Genomic DNA, 17104 nt, shown 5'->3' with positions numbered 1-17104 from the left:
GTTGTGAGCCACCATGTGGTTGCTGGGATTTGAACTCTGGACCTTCGGAAGAGCAGTCGGGTGCTCTTACCCACTGAGCCATCTCACCAGCCCCCCGCCACTGCTCTTGATTTTCTTATTTTTCTTCTCTCTTTTTTTTTTTTTTCTTTTTTTGTGGGTGCTGGGGATCAGATTCAGGTGTTGATGTTTGCATGGCAAGCACTGCTCACTACGCCACCTTCCCAAGCCCCTACGCTTTTTGGTCTGTTTTTGTTTTTTCCATTAATTTACTTTTTCATTTTCCATCCCGATTGCTGCCCCCTGCTCCTGGTCTCCCCCAAGTCTCTCTCCCTACTTTTTCTTCACATTTTAGCTGCTTATTTCAACCAGCCTTTGAGCTATTTGAGACTAGCATTTTGTGGGCAGTCTCAATGAAAGCCTGTTTTATTGTGAGCCTCTAAAATCCTCACATTATTTATGACCGGAGCTAGAAATGTTAGTGGGTCTGCTTTACAGAGCAGGAGCCAGAAAGGATTTTGGGCCCCACCCTCTCTAATTTTAGGTACTCATTCAGCCTTAGGCTCTGCTGCTGTGACCCTGCTAGCATGGGCTTTGTTTTAGCTCCTTTTCTGCTTGTGACCGCTGGCTGCAGTTGGAAGTTGGAAGGAATAAACTGACTTGTCCTTGTCAGTGAGTAAACCACTCCAGACAAACTTTAGTAAGAATAGGAGGAGGGAGTCAAGGAGAGAGGGACATCTTTCTCAATTGGCAGCTGAAAGAAAAAAAAAAAGGGAACAAGGCTCAGCTGACTTCGGCACCCTTGCAGACTTTTGTGTCCACACTGGCAGCTTGTCTGCTGAGAGCTCTGCGCTGAGGATGGTAGCCTCTGTTTTTGCCCCAAAGCAAACAAGATGACACAAACTGCCACAATGGGGACTAGGGCAAGAGTGAGGTCATTTGAGCAACTCACTATGGTGCTTCTTTGGGACTTTGCATCTTTAAGAGAAAATATGTCAGACTTTTCAAGTAAAACTTGCTTGCTCTGGCTTGTCCATGGGAGAGGCCTGATGGTAAAAGCCATTGAGGGTTACCCTGCCTGGGAACGGTTAATTTGCCGGTACATGCTGGAGGCCTGCCTGGTTGCCTGTTTCCATAAACACTGTCATTTCTGGCCTTCATTGATGCTGTTTTATTCAAAGTACTTTTAACCTCCTTAAAACTTGCTCTGCTTTTTGAAAGATGGCCATGAATTTGTATAGACTTGTTCTACTGTGAGTCTCGCCTGTATGTATGTTTGTGTGCCATGTGTGTGCAGTGCCCTTGGAAGTCAGAATTAGACACTAGATCCCACGGAACTGGAGTTACACATGGCTGTGAGCTCCATGTGGGTGCTGGGCAACAAACCCGTTCGTATGGAAGAGAAGCAAGTGCTGTTAGTCACTGAGCCAACTCTCCAGACCCCCACCTTTTGATTTTTGTTGCCGTTGCTGCTGTTTTGGGTATAGGGTTTCTGTAGCTTTGGTTGTCCTGGTCCTAGGCCAGTTGTGTGGACCAGCTGGCCTGAAACTCACAGGGATTATCCGCCTCTGAGACACCACATCTGATTTTTATTTTTAAATTGTTTTATGTGATGAGTGTATCTTGCTTATATACTAGTTGACCGTGCAACCCATGTGTGCCTGGTGTCTATGGAGGCCAGAAGAGGATGTTGGATTTCCTGGACCTGTAGTTCCAGTGGTTTTGAGCTGCCATGTGGGCATTGGGAATAGAATCCAGGTGCTCAACACAAACAAGGAGTACTGGTAACTGCTGAGCCCCTCTTCAGTCCACCCTGCCCCCCACTTTTGACTTAAAAAGAAATTTGGCTTTGTAGTTTCTTCTAAGTTAAAAAATAAGAAGCTGGCAGTGGTGACATACACTTTTTTTTTTTTTTTTGGTTTTTCAAGACAGGGTTTCTCTGTGTAGCCCTCACTGTGTAGACCAGGCTGGCCTCGAACTCAGAAATCCGCCTGCCTCTGCCTCCCGAGTGCTGGGATTAAAGGCGTGCGCCACCACGCCCGACGACATACACTTTTAATCCCAGCACTTGGGAAGCAGAGGCGGGCGGATTCCTGAGTCGAGTGAGGCCAGCCTGGTCTACAGAGTGAGTTCCAGGACAGCCAGGGCTACACAGAGAAACTCTATCCTAAGAAAGCACAAAAAAAACAAAGCTAAGCAGGAATCTCGCGTGAGAGCCGTGTCGCAGCTCCCAGCAGCTTGCCTCTCTGCAGCATGCTGGGCTCCTGTGCCCTCCACTGCCACTGTCGTGGTCCCAGGGCAGGACAGGGTCTATTCAAGTCACTCTAGAATGTGGTTGATTGATGCAGTGATTTTCTGGCTTAGAGTCTGTAATTAGATGAAGCTCCTAATAACCCTTACTCAAACAGATCCCTGCTTTGTTCTAATTAGGAGAAAGAACCAGCAACACTGAGAAATCCCTCCTGTCAGTCAAGTGAGGGAAAAAGTTTGTCTTCTCAGCCTGCTGCCTTCAACAGCAGCAGCAGTTCCTGGTGTCACTCTCCAGGTCGCTTTCAGCTTCTCACAGACTCGAGGCCAGAGGCCATTACCATGTCCTATAAATGTTAATAAGCCTGACATATTGCCAGTTCTCTGTGCAAAATGAACACCTATCGCATGGATATTGTAAGTCATTAAATCACTGAAGGATCTGCAGGCCAGGACATGGCAAACCTACGAAGGAGCCCTAAGCCTTGTAACTGACAGTGTAATACATGTAGCACATGTGGCTTTGGTACCTGAGGGAGTGCCGGGATTGACTGAACTCAGCAGTCACTTTACCCCCTCTACAGTTTAGCTTTTTTCCTTTCTCTCACTACTTTTAGGTAGATCTCTAGATTTTGTAGCACTGACTTAGCTACATTGAAAGCTGTTTATCTGTAAGTTGTTCATTTTTGTTGAGAGTAGCCATGTCCCATATTAAAGTGTAGGTTCAGGTTGCATCTGCTGCTCTCTCTGGAGCCAGGTACTGAACAAGAACTGGTTTCTGCTCTCAGTTCTTCTCTCCATATCTGCAGTCAGACCTGCTCAGGGCCCTACATGACCTCCTCCAGTGCAGCTGCAGGGAAGGGTGAGCTCTAGTGCCTCCTCTTTAGGCTCTGCTCCTCAACTGGCTGTCCCACCTGACAAGCACTCCAGAGGTGGTGGTGGGACTATGTACCTTTAGGAAGCAAATTGCCATCTATACCTGTATATCCCAGATAGGGAGGTCTGTTTGGATGTGGGGTAGACAGGCCTCAGTTGCAAGACTAATTAGAAGTCATGAGAAAGAGAAGTGGTTGCTGCTGTGATCTAATAACCCTTTCTGTTTGAGAGAGGAATGAACAGGAAATACCATGTGGGGTGGTCATTGTTGTATCAAAGTTCTGCCTTTTGAATGACTTCCCAGAACTGAGAAACACTTTTCTGAGTCCCTTTCAGCGCACTAACAATGTTTTATACCAAGCAAGGGGTGGGTGGCCAGATTTACTACAAGACCAGTCATTAACATTCGTTAATTTTTATTGAAGTTTTAAAATTTTTGTTTTTTGTTTGTTTGTTTCTCGAGACAGGGTTTTTTTGTGTAGCCCAGGCTGTCCTGGAACTTGCTCTGTAGATCAGGTTGGCCTCAAACTCAGAGAACTGTCTACTCTGTCTCCTGAATGGTGGGATTAAAGGCGTGCGCCACCACTGCACGGCCTTTTTTTTTTTGGTTTTTTGAGACAGGGTTTCGCTGTATAGCCCTGGCTGTCCTGGAACTCACTTTGTAGACCAGGCTGGCCTTGAACTCAGAAATCCGCCTGCCTCCGCCTCCTGAGTGCTGGGATTAAAGGCGTGCACCACCACGGCGATTGCACGGTCTTTTTTATTTTTATTTTTTCCTCTTTTTTTCCTCCCCCTGCCCCTTCCCACTCCCCCTCCCCCTTCCCGCATTCTCTCTGGTGGTGGTCTTAGTTTGCAGCACTGGGGATGGAAACCAGGACTTAATGTACCTTAGGTAAGGGTTGTTTCAGTAAACATCATTCCTAGTCCTTGTTCTTGCTCTTTGGAAGACATAATCACTTCCTGGGTTACCCGACTCCAGGTGCTTCAGAAGGACTCTGGTGGTGTCTTCTCCAAGCACATACTCCCAGCACGGTCAGCAGCTCTCCATCTCTGGGAGACTGTAGGTCATATACGATGGCGATGTCCATGAGAGACTAGAGGTCATATACTGATGATGATGTCCATGAATTTGGTTTTTATTTTTGTTTTTTTGTTTTTTCTTTTTTCAGTCCTTTCCACTTCAGTTTCCTTTCCAAGGAGAAAAATCCAAACTTACTTTGTGAATGAGTCAGATGTCAGCAGGGTTTAGTTTGAGTTAAGTTTCTGTCTGAGCGAGGCCTATCTCTCTGGGCTAAATTATTGTCCATTCTTTCCTGAGGGCTTGTACAGACACAGGTTTTCTGGTATTTATATTGCTGAAAGTGGAGCTGTGGCTCAAGATAGAAATTTTCAAACTGCTAAGAATAGAGGTTCAATATACAAGTTCTAGAGAATTGCCTTTATGGTGTTTTGTTTTGTTTTTGTTTTAAAGACAAGGTTTCCTTGTATAGTCCTGGCTGTCCTGTGCTAGTCCAGGCTGATCTTGAACTGACAGATCCACCTGTCCCTGCCTCCCAAGTGTTGGGATTAGAGGCATGCACAGCCACACCTGGCTCACTGAGAAGTGCCACTGCTTTTAAGTGCAGGATGGATCATGAAAACACATGCTTTCCTTGGAAAAAAATGAGATTGGCCAATCACATGAGATTGGGTAGGATTTGGAGTGGATAATCCCCAAATACTGTGATTTCTCATGAGTAAACAGGCTTTGGAGCTTCTTGTTGTCTGTAGCCTTTCTCAGGCTCCTTTCCTGCTTGTTTGCATGTGGCCTGGGAAGGTGAGGAGATGGGAAGTCAGGGAGACCACTTGTTAGCAGTCTAGGTGAAAGGACGATGACGCAAGATGGACCTTTGTCTCAAAGGAAGATTTGGGTTGTCTCATTATCTTTGTCATTTTTTTCAGTCTTGCAGACTAAAATACTGTTAACATGAAACAACTGTTAAAGATTTATTTATCTTTATGTGTGCATGTTTGTGCCTGCAGGGGTTTATGGGTACCATCTGCAGGTGGCAGTGGCGGCCAAAAGCATGGAGATCAGGCAGCTGGGTGCTGTCTGATGTGAGTGCGAAGAACTGAACCTAGGCTTTTTGCATGAGCAGCGTATGCGTTTGAGACAGCTCCAACTTCTTGCTTGAGTTGTCACTGAATTTAGTTTTTTCAATCTATTTGGTATGTGATAGATAAGTTATTATATATTAATGTATGTATACATGTGTTTTCATACCTGTTTTTTATCTTCATCGCTAGTGGTATAAGAGGATATAGTATGAGAGAGAAAGAATTAGATTATGTATTGGTTTCTTATTTATATTTATTGTGTGTGGTGTGCACATTTGCCATATCATGCCTATGGAAATCAGAGGACCATTTTGGGAGTTGTTCTCTCTTACCGTGTGAGTTCTGGGATCAACGTAAGGTCATCAGGCTTTTGTAGCAAGCCCTGTAACCTGCTGAGCCAGCTCAGTTGATTTGCTTGCTTACTTGATTTTTTCTTTTTCCAGGGTTTCTCTTTGTAGCCTTGGCTGTCTTGGAATTCATTATGTAAATCAGGCTAGCCTGAAACTCAGAGATCTGCCTGCCACTGCTACAAGTGGGGATAAAAATTTAAATCCAGAGGGGGATGAGGGGAAGAGAGGGAGAGAGAGGGAGAGAGAGATAAGTGGGGCAGTAGTAATGTCCCCTTTAATCCCAGCTCTAGGGAAACAGTGAGTTATTTCAGGATAGCCAGGCGGCGCCCCTCCCCCCCCATTTTATTTTCTGTGCTTGTGTCAGTATGAGCGGTATGCTACATGAATGCAGTGCCATCAAGGGCATTGGGTCTTCTGGATCTTCTGGAACCTAGAGCTCCATGGGTGCTGGGAACCAAACCTGTGCCCTCTAGAAGAGCAGCCAGCTCTGAACTGCTTAGCCGTTTTGTCATACCTACACCCCCAATGTGGCTTTTTTAAGACAAGGGCTCACGTAGCCCACCTGGCCTTAATCTTAGTTTAGAGCCAAGGCTTGCTTTGACCTTGCCTCTATCTCCTGGGTGAGGGGATTACAGGCTTGGGCAGACCTTCAGCAGAAAATCTGATAGGAATAATTAACCCATTATACCTCATATATCACACATGAATCTCAAGCCTTGAATGAAATTTCTCTTTTCATTAAGGTTTGTGCCTGTGTGTGTGAGTACCCACATGGAGTCAGAGGATGTGCGTGTCTTCCTCAGGTCACCATTTGGCTGTAATATCTGTGTCTGTGTGTAGGTTTGTATAAATGAGCCGGAGGAAGCCAGCTTTGTGGCCCTGAAGCTAGAGTTACAGGCATTGTATGCTCCAGTGTAGGTGCTGAGGACTGACTGGTATCTTCTGCAAGAGACACATTTTTTTTTTAAAGATTTATTTATTTTATATATGTTAGTATACTGTAGCTGTCTTTAGATACCAGAAGAGGGTATTGGATCCTATGAGCCACCATGTGGTTGCTGGGATTGGAACTCAGAATCTTTAGAAGAGCAGTCAGTGCTCTTTTAACTGCTAAGCTATCTCTCCAGCCCAAGAGACACATTTATTTTTTAAAGAGAATTATTTATGTATATGAGTACACTGTAGCTGTCTTTAGACACACCAGAAGAGGGCATCAGATCCCATTACAGATAGTTGTGAGCCACCATGTGGTTCCTGGGAATTGAACTCAGGACCTCTAGAAGAGCAGTCAGTGCTCTTAACTGCTGAGCCATCTCTCCAGCCCAAGAGACACATTCTTTTTTTTTTTTGTTTTTAGAGACAGGGTTTCTCTGTGTAGCCCTGGCTGTCCTGGAACTCACTTTGTAGACCAGGCTGGCCTCGAACTCAGAAATTCGCCTGCCTCTGCCTCCCGAGTGCTGGGATTAAAGGCATACACCACCACGCCCCACCCGGCTTAAGAGACACATTCTTAATCATCTCTTCATGTTGGTTGGTTTTTTTTTTTTTGTTTTTTTGAGACAAGGTCTCTCAGTGAACCTGCAGTGTACCATTTTGGCTAGCCTCAAGATTGTACCCACCAGCTTCTGACTAACATTGACATAAAAACACCATCATCCTGGTAAGGAAGGCCTCATAGTCCAGCAGGTACAGGAGTCACCCTTGGAGTCAGCTCAGCTTCCCAAGAGCTCAGTGACAGTGAGCAGGTGACTCTTTGTTGAGCCTGAGTTCCCCTCTAAGATGGGATGGCAGTGCCTGGTTTAGGATGAGTGTGCACGGTAGTGTGTGGTACTGGTGAATGTTTGAGAAGAGCAGAGAAACAGAAGTCCCCAGTCATAGGAAGCTCGTTGAAAGGAATTACTCTAATCTGGCTGTGATCCCAGTGAGTTCCCGACGGCCTGACTGCAGGGTGAGACCAACAAAAAAATGGATACTCAGAAGCCCCATTAGGAGCCTAGAGAGATGGCTCAGTGGTTAAAAGCAGCCACTGTTCTTCCAGAGGTCCCAGGTTCAGTTCTTAGCACCATAGGGCAGCACTCTTTCAACTGTAACTCTAGTCTCCTTGGGCACCTAGGCACACGTGATAGGTATACATGCAGGCAAAACACCCAAACACATGAAAGAAAAATCCAATCATTACAAACAATCATAATTGTATTTGAAGTATCTTTTTGTGTTAGTGCCTGGACAACATAGTGAGATTATCACAAAATAAAGGGAAATGTGAAGGAATATGTTTCTAAGGTGATGAGCAACTCTTTTAAATCATGCCCATTAAAAGTGCCCAAGTCAGTAGCAGGCCGCTCACTGAGCACTCGAGGCGTGTTTCTGCTTGTTTGCAGCACAGCTAACACTTGGAGATGAGGTCTGGGAAGCTAGCTGATAGAACTAGGTTTTTGTTTGTTTGTTTATTTGTTTGTTTGTTTTAAAACTACCACACAACTGCTCCACAGCTGGGAAAGAAAGAAATTTCCTAAAAGCACAGGGCAGGAAAAATACACCAGTTTGTCTGTGCTAAGACAGGCTCCTTTCAAAAGTGTGTTTTGTCTGCCACCTAGTATGGTGTGATGGCTTTCCAAGCACAAGTCCTGCACTGAGTGGCAAATACCTTTGAGCCATCCCAGTATGCTATCCGCATACTGTTTTTAAGATTAACACAGTGAAAATACCTTTTTTTCTGAGTAGTACTGTGTAGCTTATCAAGAAAGCCTAGGTTTTTAGTACAGTATACTATTTACATGCAAGCTCATAGTGCAAGGTCATAGTGCCTCAGACAAGGGCCTGAAGCAAATGAGGAACCAAGAGATGTGTTAGGGATGGACTTGCTGGAGGCCTTTGCCAGGAGTCTCTAGTTACAGCTCCTGATCTGCATGAAGCCATCCCAGTCCTTGGTAATCAGGACAGAATCCCACCAGCTCTATCATCCTTTGTGCTTTTGATTCTCCTTAGTGGGCTTTCCCCTGCCACTCTCCACTCTAGCCGGACTCTCTGGTCACAGCTCTCAAGGTGACTGAGGTTGTCCTTTTTTTTGGTTTCCTACACTCTGTAGACCAAGCCGGCCTTAAACCTACAGATCCACCTGCCTCAGCCTCTTGAGTGGATAAAACCTGTGAGCCACCACTGCCTGGAAGTTGAGGTTGTTTTTAAAATGCAAATCATATTCTCTCTTCTCTTCTCTTCTCTTCTCTTCTCTTCTCTTCTCTTCTCTTCTCTTCTCTCACTCTTCTCTCTCTCTCTCTCTCTCTCTCTCTCTCTCTCTCTCTCTCTCTCGCGCGCGCGCGCGCGCGCGAACAGGAAAGAACACCAACAGTATCTCATTTTGACCTTCTAAGTATGCAAACCCATTGATAGTCTTATTAATTTGATTCATGGTTTAAATTTAGTTCAACCAATTATAAAATTAATTTTACATTATTTATTTAAAATTTACTCTGTGTAATATCCTAGAGGCATTTAAAGGGGGAATTATATTTCTTCCCCCCCAAATATTTTTTGTTGTTTTTTGTTTTTCTTAAGGTTTATTTATTTATTATATGTAAGTACACTGTAGCTGTCTTCAGACACTGCAGAAGAGGGAGTCAGATCTTGTTACAGATAGTTGTGAGCCACCATGTGGTTGCTGGGATTTGAACTCAGGACCTTCAGAAGAGCAGTCAGTGCTCTTAACCTCTGAGCCATCTCTCCAACCTGGTTATTTATTTATTTGTTTTTAAGATTTATTTATCTATTATATGGAAGTACACTGTAGTTGTCTTCAGACATTCCAGAAGAGGGCATCAGATCGTTAGTTTTTTTTGTCGTTCCCCCCCCCCCATTTATTAAATAAATAACCAGGTTGGAGAGATGGCTCAGAGGTTAAGAGCACTGACTGCTCTTCCGAAAGTCCTGAGTTCAAATTCCAGCAACCACATGGTGGCTCACAATCACTCGTAATGAGATCTGATGCCCTGTTCTGGTGTGTCTGAAGATGGCTACGGTGCACTTACATATAATAATAAAATAAATCTTGGGGCCGGAGCAAGCAGGGACTGAGCGAGTGGAGTTGACCGAAGAGAGCAGGGCTGACTGAAGCAAGCAGAGGTACTAATAAATTCAATTCCCAACAACCACATGAAGGCTCACAACCATCTGTACAGTGTACTCATATTCATAAAATAAATCTTTTTTTAAAATGTGGGTTATGCTATGACAATAATCCTTTCGAGCTGTTTTGGTTTGTGAAGGTTTGTCTCTTAGGATGACCTAAGAGAGCAAATAGAAGATGAGTAGTGTGTGTATTTCTGTGAGTGTGTGTGCACATGTGTGCAGATGTGTGTGCTGTGCATAGAGTTCAGAAGACAACACTGGAATTTCTCATGAATTTTTCCACCTATTCCTTAGAGGTGGGACCTCTTCCTAAAATGTGGGCTCATGTTCTCTCAGCTCGGTTGGAAGACAGCAGTCCTGTCAGAGCTGGGGTAGCAGACATGTGTGGGACCTTGCTGTGTCAATGTAGGGATCTGAATTCTAGTCTTTATGATTAGACAGCAAGTGCTCTTACTGCTGAGCCCTGTCTCCAGCTTTAGTCTGTATTTTTTCAAGTCATCAATTCTGAGGTTAAAGTTCCCTCTTGATGTATATGAAAATGAAACTGGGTTTCCTGTCATTTGTGACCATGGTTCAGCCCCACTGTAATGTTAAGTTGGAGATATCTGGATGTTTTCTGGTCCTCATTTGCCTTCCTCCTCTAGACATCTACTTCCCTCAACTTACCCAGGTTTTCCCCGTGATTCTATACACTGTGTGGATTGTTGGATTTCCTGATGGATGTCCAGGGTTAGAGTGCTTGGCTGTTTGCATCAGTGTCCAGGGCCTGAACCATCCTTTGTATGATTTTGTGTTGCAGAAAGTTTAGCTTCTACCATTGAGCTCAATGCACTGTGTGTGAAACTGGAAAGAAAACCAATGTATAAGCCCGTGGACCCCCACTCTCGGATGCAGTCCACCTACAGCTATGGCATGCGTGGAGGTGCCTATCCCCCCAGGTATGTGCTTGGGGTGGAAGTAGTTGGGTTTTTCCCTAAAGTAGTCTCTATGAGTTGTGAATGATTTGGTCTGCCTCAGGTTCACCTCTGGACTTAAGGTGTGCCTTTGGTACTGTGCTGGGACTGTTGAAGCCTGCCTTTGCAGAGGGCCCAAGCAGGTTGCTCAGGAGCAGCTGCCATTCACACCCATGGTCTGGCTATGTTGTTTCCTTTGCTTTGTGGATCCCCTCAGCACATGCTCCTGAAAGTCTTCTCTGACATTGTGCTTTGTGCAATACTGAGACTAAGTAATAGTGCTCAGAAGGGTCAGAACCTAAAGTGGTTGCAGACTGCCTATAACCCCTAGAGCTCCAGAGGTGGAAGCAGAAAGATCATCTGCTAAGTAGAAGCCAGGCCAGCCTGGGCTGCATAAACTCTTGTTGTATGTTCAAACCTTTGCTGTTAGGAGTGAGACATTAGTGAACAGATCAGTGATGGAGGCAGATGCTTCATTTTCCACCCATCCTCTGATGAGGTGCAGGAGGGTAAAGCCTCAAAAATACAGGTTTTGAAGTAGAAGGAACCAGACTCTTTTGGACTTGGTGCTGCTGAGATTTCCAAAATGAGGGTCATTTCCAAAAGACGTCACCCTTAAAATTCCCAGACTCTTTGAGAGATGTGCAAGTGCACACTGAGGCTTGAGAAGGGAAAGCAAGCTAAGTTTGTCTCAGCCAGCACCTACATCCATTTGGGCGCTGTCAGTATGGCCTTTTGTGGAGCATCAGATGTGTACATAGCATGTGTCAGCTATTAGCTTTGATGTAAGTGTGACTCTAGCGCTCTGCTTATTCACAGTGTGGCAGCTGTAGATCATGTGAGTTTTAGGGCAGCTTTTGTAGAGCTGACCAGGAAGTATTTCTAGCTATGAGCACGGTGACAAGGCCAGATTACAGAGAGAGTGGGGTTTGCTGAAGAAAGTATGGCTGACGTAGCAGATGGAGACTGAGACCCCACCCTTGTGTTTGTAGATACTTTTACCCATTTCCAGTCCCACCTTTACTCTACCAAGTTGAGCTCTCCGTGGGCGGACAGCAGTTTAATGGGAAAGGAAAGATGAGACCTCCCGTGAAACACGATGCCACTGCCCGCGCGCTGAGGACTCTGCAGAGTGAGCCCCTGCCAGAGAGGCTGGAGGTAAGGTGGTCGCGAGCGTGAGACACCTCACTGACTTCCAAGCTGCTGCTGCTGTCTGTACTACTGGGTAATTGCCATCCAGATTCTGTCACTGGGAGAGTGTCCCCAAATGTCTCAGCAGGAAAGCAAATGGCCTTTCCTTTCCCCCTGGCAATGGAGTGTAGAGCACATGGTGGGTGGGAAGGCCGGGGCTCTTGAGTTGTGACACAGTGCTGGCACCTAGGCTGTTGGAGCTGCTGATTGGTGGTCTTTTTGTTTTTTGTTTTTCCTGTGTAGCTCTGGCTGGCCTAAACTCACAATGTAAACCAAACTGGCCTTGAACTCACAGAGCTCTGCCTGCCTTTGCCTCTAGAGTGCTGAAATCAAACCTGTGAGCCACCACGCCCAGCTAGAAGCCATGATTTGTGGTGCTAAATTAAGAGTATTTGTGACCTTTGGCCCACCACCATTTTCTGTAGAAATGCTTTTAGTCTTTTGTTAGCACATTATCCTAGAACATGGTGCATGTATGTTACTCACAGATCTGCAGCTTGAGCAAGGCTAGATGTGGCGGCTTGCTGCTCTACATAGTTCTGTCAGAGGAAGCTCACCAGGACGTCACCAGCTTGGGAGGACTTAGTAGAAAAATGGCTCCCCCTGGCAGGGCACCATAGTTTCTGGGTAGTGTCCCTCTTTCAGGGGCTGTTGGTACCTCCTCACAGTTTGGTGACTGCATCTCAAGAATGAGAATCCTCATAGACAGGGAATGGAAGCCAGTTATTAAAGCCAATTCTCTGAACCCACAGCCTGGCTTCTGTCATGGTTTCTAGGTTAGGCAGTCCCAGAGCTAAAGGAAGGAGATAAGGAGACGCACCTTTGTGTGTTCTTTTATTAAAGACCACATTAGATGGACTCATCCTCTCAACTCTAGTCACCAATTATCCAGTGGCTGCTGGGGCACTCACAGTGTGGAAAAGCCCACTTCTAGAAAGGGGTGTTGAAGAATTTGGAACTTTTTCTTTGTTTTAGCTACTGCTGAAGGTTAATGCCAATATTATTAGCCATGGGGTTGTGATTTAAAACTACAGGGTAGAAAAGGAATCTTACGGGTTTTCTTGTTTTGTTTTGTTTTCCTGTGACTGGAGAGAGTAAGTAATTTTTTAAAAAGATTTATTTATTTATTTTATGCATATGAGTACACTGTAGCTGTACAGATGGTTGTGAGCCTTCATGTGGTTGTTGGGAATTGAATTTTAGGACTTCTGCTCATTCTGGCCCAAAGATTTATTTATTGTTATAAGTAAGTACACTGTAGCCTTCTTCAGACACACCAGAAGAGGGCGTCAGGTCCCACTACAGATGGTTGTGAGCCACCGTGTGGTTGCTGGGATTTGAACTCAGGACCTCTGGAAGAGCAGCCAGTGCTTTTAATCACTGAGCCGTCTCTGCAGCCTGAGTAAGTAATTCCTCGGCTGACTGTCGGTAGTTGCTTGACCAGCTCCGTGCCGGTGAGAGACTTCTCTCCAGGGTGGATGCAGCCTATGGATGGCACCAGCTAGCATGGCTCCCTCATAGACAGTCAAATTTCAAACCAAACTTTGTAGGTCTTCAGCTTTCTACGGCACTTGGAGGGAAGATTAGCTTTAAGAACAAGCTAAGGAAAGCAGCCATAAGGGACAGGGAGAGGTGGCTGTTTAGGAGGCTGAGGTAGTAGCACTGTCCCTTGGGTCCAGCTTGGGCAGGGTGGCAAGCACATGAAGAAGAGAAGGCCAGAGCTCTGCTCTTGAGGGGTAAGGAAGCATCTGAGCCTGGCTGCGTGATGCTGGGGAGGCCGGTGGGTAAGGGAGCCCTGGCTGGGAAGGAAGCACACTGTTGTTGAGGAGGGGGAGAAAGAACTGCTTATGGAGCTAGAGTAAACAGATGTTTATTCTGGAGTCTGCCTGGATTGTTTCCATGGATTTGTACTCAGGAGCTTGCTTTCTGGTATCTTATTTGATCTTTATGGCTGGCTTGTCTACTGTCCTGTGGGCAAGTAGTCAGCTTGATGAACTGACCCACACAGAAAAGCCTGGCTAGTCCTGCCGTGGCCTGTTAGCAAGTTCAGCCAGGAGTTTCTGTCAGGACTAATCCTGGAAATAGAAGTTGACAAATTTGGCAGAAGAAAGCAGCAGTATGAAACCAGAAGCTCTGGTGAGGTTCTGGGCTGCTGGTGCTGCTGGTCTACCCTCTCCTGAGTCTGCTGAACTTTTAGAATCCATGTTATCAGCTCAGAGCCCTCCTGGCAGGAAGACTGGTGAACCTTGGTACCGAGGTGGACTGTCCTCTGGTCAAGGGGACTGTATTGGTTTGTGCCTTGGCTGCTGGCCTGCTGTACTGTATGAGCAAAGGCTGTTGGGCATTCTGCTCCATTGCATTCTTTACAGACAGGGCCTCCAGGGCCTCCAGTCCACTTGTGCACCAACCACAGAGCACTTTCCTCCAACCGCCTGGCTCACAGACTTAGCCATGCTTACTCTCCTTCCACACTCGTGTCTTCCACAGCACAGCCAGGCCCCCTGCACCTGAAGGTGTGCTGCTGTGGTTTGTTAGTGACTTTACCAGCTGGACTCTGGCAGGGTTTGATCTGAGGCTTAAGATTTAATACCATGTGGCCTTGGTCTCTGGTTCATTGTTAAGTCTGTAGAGTCAACGTTCAGTGCCTTCCAACTTCTAACTGTTGGTGGTTTGACTGAAAGTTAACTTTGGGGGGGAGGGGGTTTCGAGACAGGGTTTCTCTGTGTAGCCCTGCTGTCCTGGAACTCACTTTGTAGACCAGGCTGGCCTTGAACTCAGAAATCCACCTGCCTCTGCCTCCCAAGTGCTGGGATTGAAGGCCTGTGCCACTACCACCCGGCTCTTTTTCTTTTTTAAAAAAATTTTTTTGAAATTGTGTCACCTTAGCTGTTCTGGAACTGATTTTGTTGACCAGGCTGGCCTCAAACTAAAAAATCTGCTTGCATTTGCCTCCCAAGAACTGGCATTAATGGTGTGTGTCATCATACCTTTTTGTTTTTGAGGCAGGGTTTCTCTGAGTAGCCCTGGCTGTCCTGGAGCTCACTCTGTAGACCAGGCTGGCCTCGAATCAGAAATCCTTCTGGCTCTGCCTCCCGAGTGCTGGGATTGAAGGTGTGCGTCACCATTGCCTTGCGGCTCTTTTTAAAAAAGATTTATTTATTTTATGTATGTGAGGACACTGTTGCTTTCTTTAGACATCCATTCCCATCACAGACAGTTGTGAGCCACCTTGTGATTGCTGGAAATTGAGCTCGGAACCTCTGGAAGAACAGTCAGTGCTCCTAACTGCTGAGCCGTCTCTCCAGCTCCTTAAAATGGACTCTGGCTTAACAATTACTCTTCTGTAGGTGAATGGAAGAGAAGCAGAGGAAGAAAACCTCAATAAATCAGAAATAAGCCAAGTGTTTGAAATTGCGCTGAAGCGGAATTTGCCTGTGAATTTTGAGGTAAGCCTATTTCACATGTACAACATTGCAGTACCAAATCCTGTCAGGGTTTATTATGGGATCAACTTTCCTAAATACTGGAGTAGTCCTCCTAAAGTGACTTCAGCTGCCAGCCCAGCCCTTCCACTGAGGAGAGCAGTACTTACTGAGTCTTCCTTCTTCTTAACTGTGCCACTCTTGCCTTGACACTGGCACCATAGCACACAGGCCCTTTCCCTTCCATTGCTCTAGAAAGCAGCTTCACCTCCCAGATAGTATGTCTCTTAAGGTGCAGGCTCCATCAGACTTGCTGTGTGACAAATACCCCAGAGGAGCAGCCTGGAGTGGGGAGTTTCTCCATAACAATTTCAGAGGACTCAGGAGAGGGAGGGAGGGCTGGCAGTGCCAGAGCAGAAAGTGCAGGAAAAGCACTGTAGAAGAAAACCACGTTGAGTATTAGCAGAGAGGAGTAACAAGGAAGGGCCAGGGCCAAGATGGACCCTGAGAGGACTGTTCACAGCAACCCACCTTCTCCCAAGTGAGCCTCCACCTTCCGCTGCCTACCACTTCCCAGTGCTGTGGAGAGGCGTGATGATAAGATTGACCACCACGGTAGCCCCAAGATCCACAAGGGTTCTTTGAGAGGGACATAGTGTCCTCATTGTTGTCTCTCCTTAGCTTACTATTTAAATAATCATTTCTTAGAGATCTGCTGTTCTAAAGATAGTAATTACTGGCTTCTCTGTTCAAAATGCAAAATTATATTTCTGTTCTAGACTAGTCCCAATACACTAGAAAAGAGGAGGCAATTTTTAAAAAAGTTTCCCTTGACAGATGCTTGTTGGTTTGAGATGGGGTCTCGCTGTATAGCCCTAGCTTCCTTAGGACTCATGAGATCCTCCTGTCTTTTCCTCTTGGTGCTGAGACTAAAGACTTGCTGCCACACCTAACCTGATGCCCTGCTTTAATTTTGGCTTTGGGTCTTCCTCTGGAAGAACATTCAGTGTTCTTAACCATTGAGCCATCTCTCCAGCCCTTGTTTTTGTTTTTTGAGACAATTTCTCTGTGTAGCCTTGGCTGTCCTGGAACTTGCTCTGTATCCTGGTTGGCCTTGAACTCAGAGAGATCTACCTGCCTCTGCCTCCCAGGTGCTAAGATTAAAACTATGAACCACTGTCAGGTGAAGGGTTTTTATTGTAGATATGAGGAAGAGAACCACCAGAGGCGTCTGGAGGAGTCCAGAGCAGAGAAGTGTAAACTGTACATGGCCATGCCTGGAAAGGAGAGAAAAAGAGAGGGAGGGGCAGGAGGGAGAGAGGGGGAGGAAGGGGAGAGAGAAAGAGAGGGAGAGGGGGAGGGAGGAAGGCCTAAGAGAGGGCATAACTGAAATAGGGTTCTAAGGAGAAGTGGACAGACAGCTCAAGGGAAGGAGGCCTTGAGCTAGAGAAGTCTAGGGTCGGTGGGAGGAGTTGAGAAGAGCCAGGGTAGCAGCATGGACTCTGAAATGTGTAACAGACACCTTTGTGATACTGCAGAGCCTAGAGGCCAGCATGTGCTGTGCTGCACTAATAGGCACCACAGGTAGCCATTAGTTTCTTTTGCTAGTGATAAGGGTAATGACTCCTTTTGGTTCAGGGAAACGCACGTTCCTGAGGAGTGCTGACTTTTGACTAACCGCCAGACTTTGGAGGAAATGGAGTGTCCTTTGGACCTGACAGGTAGCAAGTGTCTTTAACCCCTGGGGTGCTCTGCCAGCCCCCCAAAACTAAACAGTTGGGGTTTTGTTTTGTTTTGTTTTGTTTTGTTTTTTTAGATTTTTCGAGACAGGGTTTCTCTGTATAGC

The 17104-nt window shown here is 46.0% G+C and overlaps 1 protein-coding gene across 3 annotated transcripts in view; it reads left to right on the top strand.

The window, feature by feature from the left end:
• Positions 1 to 17104, top strand: part of Stau1 (staufen double-stranded RNA binding protein 1) — a 47038-nt gene that overhangs the window by 19580 nt on the left and 10354 nt on the right. For all 3 annotated transcript variants that reach the window (XM_021184535.1, XM_021184530.1, XM_029472862.1), the window contains exons 2-4: positions 10492 to 10630; positions 11638 to 11803; positions 15184 to 15282. In XM_021184535.1, the coding sequence (XP_021040194.1) occupies positions 10551 to 10630; positions 11638 to 11803; positions 15184 to 15282 (345 nt within the window). In that variant the 5' untranslated portion in view covers positions 10492 to 10550. The remainder of the gene's footprint in view (positions 1 to 10491; positions 10631 to 11637; positions 11804 to 15183; positions 15283 to 17104) is intronic.

Source organism: Mus caroli, chromosome 2 (assembly GCF_900094665.2).
Source record: "Mus caroli chromosome 2, CAROLI_EIJ_v1.1, whole genome shotgun sequence".
Classification (NCBI taxonomy): Eukaryota; Metazoa; Chordata; class Mammalia; order Rodentia; family Muridae; genus Mus; species Mus caroli.
Note: the sequence above shows the minus strand (reverse complement) of the source record. Positions and strands in the feature narration are given on the sequence as shown.